At 41.4% G+C, this 7,523-nt stretch overlaps 1 protein-coding gene across 1 annotated transcript in view; it reads right to left on the bottom strand.

The window, feature by feature from the left end:
- Positions 1-557: 557 nt before the first annotated feature.
- LOC104273299 (arginyl aminopeptidase-like 1) overlaps positions 558-7,523 on the bottom strand; it is a 10,738-nt gene continuing 3,772 nt past the window's right edge. Inside the window, 7 exon segments of the mRNA XM_009868589.1 lie at positions 558-830; positions 1,481-1,623; positions 1,969-2,087; positions 2,089-2,182; positions 3,551-3,659; positions 4,616-4,728; positions 5,945-6,058. Coding sequence (XP_009866891.1) covers positions 558-830; positions 1,481-1,623; positions 1,969-2,087; positions 2,089-2,182; positions 3,551-3,659; positions 4,616-4,728; positions 5,945-6,058 — 965 coding nt within the window.

Below are 7,523 nucleotides of genomic sequence, written 5' to 3'. Positions count from 1 at the left end.
CTACCTCCCAAATCACAATACCTCTGTCACAGTAAGGAGCAGAACATGAAAATGTGTTTGCTGCCACTGACAATTCCTGAGTCTCCCCTTTGCAGAACTTCAGCCCAAATGTCAGGACAACAACAGCTTGACACATACACACTCCCCAGCAACATACACAGAGCAAGTAGGACATGCCTTAGTGGCCTCAGATAATAAAAAAAAAATCAGGTAAAGAAAAAAACCCCAAACCACCAACCAACAAACTTGGAGAAACCATCCAGAAGAGCCTCAGGAAAGGGAACTATCCACTTTCCATGGAGAAGCAACTACCCAGGAGTCCCTGCCCAGTATGAACTGAATCAAAATATCCATCCCACAGCTGAAGGAGATCTCTGGAACCTGGCAGTGTCACACGCTGGATACCTGAAGGCACATTTGCTTTGTGTTTTGGGAGAGAAATCCAGTTAGAAGAACACACTGCAGCTGCAGGGCTGAGGGAAATGAGGTGACACTCGGTGTATTTCCTCTGTTCCTGTCCCCATTTTCAAACTTCATGGCTGGCATGAGCTGGTGATCTAAGCAGACACATTAACATCCCTGAGTGAAATGGCACCATTTGTGGGTTCTGAGACTTTGTCCTCAAGCACCATGGCCGGTGTGTCTGTAGCAACCGCTGTAGTGTCTATGGCAGGAAGGGGATTCAAGCCCTGCGATAAGATCTGTTGGATGGTTTTCCGCAAATTGGGATGCAGCTGGTTTTGGGTCTGGTAAAAAATTTCTAAGGCAAAAGACTTGAGGGTGCCAGTGCAAAGGTCCTCATAAAGTGGAATTGTGTACATCCGAGACATCTGCAAAAAAGGAAAAATGGATAATATCACTTCAATAGAAGAGGTTCAGCTCTTCTACAGCTATGCTCCAGCAGGCCTGAATGACGTCAGACTGGCAACAGGCAACACATTTCTTCAAATGCAAAGATTTTTATAAAAGATAATTAAAAAAACCCAAAACACTTGCCCTCTGAGACTGAGCTACTTCCACAAATAACAGAACTATTTTCAAAAGGCCAAGAAGAGGCCACAGATAACACATGCATTAACCTTTTGGTCCTGCACACTGCAAACTACTGAAAGGAATTCAGTGAGCCCTAGCCCTGCTTAAAGTGTAAATATTCAATCAATCACATGATTTACTAGTGGGAAAACTTCTGGTCTGGAAAATCCAGGGCTGCTACAAAGCAATAGAAAAAAATGCACCAGGCAGAGCTGGGACAAGGGTATTGAGTTAGGCCAGAAAAGCAGAGATTATCTGTAGGCATTTCAAATTCCATCTGCCCATTCCTCCCCACCCGCTAGCAGGTGAGCCATGCTCAGCCCCTTCGCAACACACCTGGTCTACACTTGGCCAGGAAGCAGAAGTTCCAAGGTCTTTCACGTCGCATGTCTCATGCACATGTCTCATGCACTGAGAGGTGCAGTGATTTTATTCCAGCAGTTAGTACCTGGTTTTCCAAGAAGCGACGGACTTTGTAAAGGTCTGGATAATAGTCATTTCGGACTACAATCTGCAACCAGCGGATACGGATTTCTGCGTTCATGGAGTCCAGCTGAGAGGAGTAACATTCCGAAAGCTTTTTGATCACCTCTGAAGAGAGCACATACACAGAGAAAGAACTATGATCTGTTTTGCCAAGTTTGATGGTGATCAGAGAATAATGAATCATAAAATCACAGAATGGTTTGGGTTGGAAAAGACTTTTGAAGATCATCTGGTTCAACTCCCATGCCATGGACAGGGACATCTTTCACTATATCAGGTCCAGGCAGCCCCAGAAAACTTCTATCCTAGTGCTCTCAAACGAAGACGTTGCTCGAAGCACCACTCAACGTGACGTTACGTGAATGATAAAGGTCAGCAAGGGATAGAGCTCTGTATAACTCAAGTGATTATTCCAGCAATACTTTTCTACTATGGTGACAGAGTACCCACCGTGTGGCAGTGGTGACCCATCCAGCAATCTGTCCAAGAAAAGCACGGTTTGGAACGTTCTCCATTTGGTGAGGTCAGCACTGCTGGCAGCAGCAGCAAAGTCCAGCGGCTCTGTGGACTTTTTCCACTGGTCTGGTCAGACTGGATCCCTGAGATAAGTCTGGCTCAGCTAATGGAGGTCCTGTAGCATTGAGCCAACGTTCAAACTCCAGTCCTGGAATGAGGAGCACCAAGAATGTCAAGTAGGAGTCTCTGCAGGTGGCTTGGCTGCCTCAAGGTTCTGCTTCTAGCACAGTTAAGAGGGGTTCTAACAGTAACAAATCAGACCAGCCTATAGTTACAGCGACTTAAGAGTCTGAGCAGTCTTGCTGGGCTAGCCTATGCTACTGCTGGAAGAGTGCCAGCGACACCTCTTCAAATTTAACCATGAGTTTTCTAGAGCTCAACATTACAGTAAGCACAAGAAACATATGACAGCCAGGCTAACAAGTATTTGCAATCAAACTATGTTATAATATCTTACATTTTTGTATATGCTTTTATCTTTCTCAGAATTTTGAGGAAGACTGAAGAATATGGGGAGAACCTGCTTTAGTTTAAAAAAAAAAAAGGACTAAACTCCTCCTACCCACCAGCAATTATACAATTGTTAACTAAACAAAAATAAAATTTCTCCACAAGTGGCAGAGCTAGCAGAGTCTGGTTTCCAACAGAGCTCTTCTTGACCCCTTACCACTTTCCTAACCCTTGGCAATACTTCCCGTTCCACACCAGCTACCCTAAAATCCCTCTCTCCTGCATCCCCTGAATATTAGCCAGGCACAAGTCAGCACGTGCTGCGGTTGACTCATTAGCCAAACACGGAGCCAAATGAAACACACAACTGCTGAGCTCATGCAGCAGCTTTTCCCACAGGAGGCTCACTCATCTACATCTCTCCACAAAGCCCGTAGGAAGCCTTAAGAGCTGTACTTCACTGCTCATCTCGTTTAAACTGGCCAGTGAGTTCAGCAACTACTGACAAGGATGGACACAAGGCGGGATAATGTTAGTCTCATTTCTTTAAAAAAGTGGGCTAATAAGCACCTAGTAGATTATAGATCTTTCATAAATCCACCAACAGCTATAAATAGGGGATATAAGAGAGAGTGAAACATTAGGGAACAGATTTTATATGCATGGAGAGGACCTCGTGAGAAGTTACAGCTCTCAAAGCATGCTTTCTGTAATTAAAATAGATGAAATTTCAAAGCATGTCCACCTTCTCTTTGCATTCGAACATGTGTACATCTCACATGCATCAGTCATTCTGTCTGCAGTGGGAAAGACGAGTTAATGAGAGAGTTAACTGAGGGCCACTCAGCTAATTAACACCAAAACTGTCAGCAGTTTAAGATGTTCTTATTCCCCAGTATGGAGGTATTAACAATAAATCAGCTCAACCACTTTTATCACGAACATGTGCATGCTGCTAAAGGGTTTTGTTTGCCTTAGCATTTTCTCATGCATCCTCCAAGCCAAGCACAAAATTTATCATCCAGATTTTCTACAGTGTTTACAATTAACTACGTAATTTTCCTACCTGCTTTGCTTTCAACACATTGCTCTTTCAGCTCTGGAAAAAAATTCAGGAAGGAATCCAGAAGATCTTGAGCCACAACGCTGGTAAATTTGTACTTCTCAATGTAGGCCTGAAACAGTAAAAGGGATAAATTATGGTTAGGAGAAAGACAGCTTCCTTTCCATGTACAACTGCTACATGCAATTTAAAAAAAAGTTGGGAGAGTGAGAATAAATATATGGAAGGTTTTAAAAACACATTAATAATAATAAAAATATTCTCCCTCCTCCCTCCAGATGAAGAAAGCACTGTAACAAGAAAAAAAATTGGATAGCTGCAAATACATTGACTGCTGCGTACCAGGGTTTTTTTGGGTACAGATCAAACATATATTAACATACCAAGAGCAAGAAGCTTTCCTTATACTTGACAGTAATGGGAAGTCAGAACACGGCTCGTCACTGTATTATTCATGAACAGATTATAGGCTAAAGTAATACTTGGAGAACTAAGGATAAGAGAAAGATGGAATGGGGGATGGATGAGCAGACGAAAAACGTGCATGTAGCAAAAATGAAAAAGCAAGGATTTGTGGTACTTTTCAAAAAGAAGTCAATAGCTGAGGTAATTTTCTATAGGTTTTACAAAAGTGCTTCAAGGCCTCACAAACTTATCCCAATATAGGAAGCCCAACTCTTAGTCGCCCTGGCTGAAAAAACACAAGCTAATACTTTCTTGTAGTGAATGAAATCACGTCGTTCAAGTCACAGATAATCTATGCTGGAACAGTTCTCTAATTATTTGGAGCACAGAACAAAAGGTAACAAAAACATACGACCACTCTGTATCTGGCACCTCGTTAAGTTCAGAATCTGAGATGAAAGAAAAGCAGGAGCACATTCACATAACAGAAATCTCACAGAAAGAATCAAAGAATCATCTAGGTTGACACACAGGCCCACACCATTCTTCACCTCAGACACATGTGCATTCCACTTTACCCCTAGCAATTAGCCATGGGGACAAAATCTGGGGAAAAAAAAAAGAAGCAAGCAGCTCTAAATCTGCATGCTTTTTCACACTCACTCTTAGGAAGGAGTCAAAGTGTCTTGGGTCACCACAGAGCTGGGACAGGTAGTAAACAAAACAATAGCCTTTCTCATAGGTGAAGAGGTTCATTAAATTACTAGGATTTACACCTAAAAAGAGAAGATAACAATATTACAAGACACTCTAATAAAGACACTACTTTCTAACCCTTTCAAGTACATAGACCCCTCGGAGACCACTGAGTCGAGATGTAGTGACTTAAAAGCAAAACAAGCCTGTTGTCAGTACATTTAATTTACTGCAGCAAATTAAATGGAAGCAATCCAAACACAGGCTGAAAAATAAATTAGTTTTTATTTTAAAAAAAGAAAAGAAAAAAAATCAATCATTGTAAGCTAAGTATTAACTCCCAGTGGAATAAGTCACTTCAAATGAGAAGTCACTGAGAACACATCTGGAATTTGAAGACAAATCCTTTCTTTTTTTCAGTGCCAAACTCAGGGAATGCCCATACCAAAAATTTTTAATGGTATCGATATAAGGTCATAGAATCATGGAATCATAGAATGGCCTAAGCCAGAAGGGACCTTAGAGATCGTTTTAATCCAGCCTCCCTGCCGCCAGGGACACCACCTCTCGACTAGATCAGGCAACACATGGGGACCGAACGGGAATCGAACCCACGACCTTAGTGTTGTTAGCGCTACGCTCAACTGACTGGACTACTTCCTTTCTTGAGACTTCCAACACATGCTCTTCCATTCCATTTGGCTCCAATACCATTTCAACTTGCATTTTATGTTGTTTTAAATATCATTTAGATTGAAGGCTGCTTCACACCTCCAACGACGACCACAGAACTAGAGAACTATCAGTGAAGAAGATACATGATATGCAGATATGCAGCCTCTTCAGGGGAAAATCATGCAGCCTTTGCATAGCTCCCTCAAAAGGAGAGCAAGCACATATGTTTATCTGTACGCTTACGCACACACATGTTGCTCTTACAGGAACACGTGAAGAGAGGAACATTTCATAGCACAGGATTTCATAAGACATTTCCAAATATTCTCATTATGAAGTATTTTACATATTCAGAAGCTCAAAACTATGTAGCTCTCAAGGCAGTTTTTCAGTGAGTCTGTCCTGGTCTTAAATAGAACATACTTACAACGATGAGGTAGCCAACTTAGAAGAAAACTTCAAGGCAAGTTTCCTTATTTATTATTATAGACTGGTTTACAAACCAGTAATTGTTTTTTCCTTCTTTTATAAAGGAAATGCAAAAATTAGCCTTTTTTGGTCTATATTCCAGTATTGACACACAGAAATTTTATGTACACCAGCTTCAGCCAACAGCAATACCTGGCTCCAGTTTAACCTGAAGCTTGCTGACCGGGTTGTCTTCTCCAAGGAGCTTCATCTGTCTGTGGAGAGCGTCGAGGCGAAATGCAGTCTCCAAACATGTGAAGGCAGCTCCTACCCCAGAAAGAAAACTATTAGTTGCAGGAAAATGACTAGCAAAACCTAACATGTCCAGAAACAGCACAAGCACAAAACAAAAGCTACTGAAGGTGTAAAAGACATGATAACGAGAGAGAATCACAGTTGTGGAAAGGCAGAGAAAAGACTTCAGTGCAAAAAAACACTTGCAATTTGTAATGGAAGTCAGAACCTAAACTAGTGCATTCAGGCTGATTATGCAGCAGGCTGAACCAAAAAACAAAGAAGCAGAAAAACTCCACTAAAGTTCACATCCTTGACATTATCTTATCAGTTCTTGCAAGACAAGTAGAGCAGCGCTGGAGTAAGCATGGTATAGGTGATTTTCAAAGCAAAATCAAGTGCTACAAAAAAGTAACATTACTGGTAGAACAGCAGACACACGACTTCATATTCAATGCCGAGGATATTACTCAGCAAATGTCATCTCTTGGGTGAAAATAGAAAAAGACTAGATTTAGGTGGTATATTACAGATCCTGTGGATCTTTTTTAAGCTTTATCTAGCATCCTGTGTTATACAGTTTTCACTTTCTGCTCATTAGGACTTCTTTTACAGCTGTGACAGGGTGTGCTATTCTTTCTCTTCTAACTGCAGTTAGAAGCATTCCATGCTTTCTACTAGCTGTATCACAGTGGCAAGTCAAGAGATCTTTCCTATGGCCTTGCAGATGTAAAAAGCTGCAGAAAATGGATTTTAAAATTCAGAAGAGGCGTAACATCTAGCACTATTAACACTTTAGCTTTCTTTGCTAAGTCTGCAACTTCAACATTGGGGCTTGTTACACAGACACAATCTCAGAGTCGTGATGTACGTAGACAGGAATTTGACTTAAGCAAAATGAGACTGAAGAACCAGGGTATATTTGGAAGACAGAAGAGCCTGTACTGGTAGAGAAAGGGGTGGATATGCTTCACAAGGAAAGGCAAGAACCAGGATAGCTAGCATTAAGGGCAGTCACTTCAAGTGACAGACAGAGAGGACAATTAAGCAAGATCCGAGAGGTGTGGTAGTCAGTGGACTCCAATTTCTGTAAACAATGTCATTACAAAGATGCCTTTTTATTAACAGCAGAAGATACTCCAGAAATTATGTCAGAAATGGCAAGATTCAGGTCAGAAGTTTTAGAAACAAAACAGAATGTAAAAAGAGCTTTCTAAAGAATTGCACAGGGTATTTCTTCGTCTCCTGAACAGCTGCTTTTTGAAACAACCAGTTCTAAACTTCATTCAAGAGAACAAACCAAAATCTGCAAGGATCTTGTCCTATGTCAGAGGGTCAGACTAAGATGGGAGAGAGGACAGGCCAGTATCTGCTCACCCGTTCATATCATTGCCATTGCCTTAAGACAAGTCATAACCACTGAGAAATACTCAACATGATACAGCTTTCGAAGATACAGAATATATATTGTGACATTTTCATACATGCTCAGAGCACT

The sequence above is a fragment of the Apaloderma vittatum genome, unplaced genomic scaffold (assembly GCF_000703405.1).
Source record: "Apaloderma vittatum isolate BGI_N311 unplaced genomic scaffold, ASM70340v1 scaffold42424, whole genome shotgun sequence".
Taxonomy (NCBI): domain Eukaryota; kingdom Metazoa; phylum Chordata; class Aves; order Trogoniformes; family Trogonidae; genus Apaloderma; species Apaloderma vittatum.
Note: the sequence above shows the minus strand (reverse complement) of the source record. Positions and strands in the feature narration are given on the sequence as shown.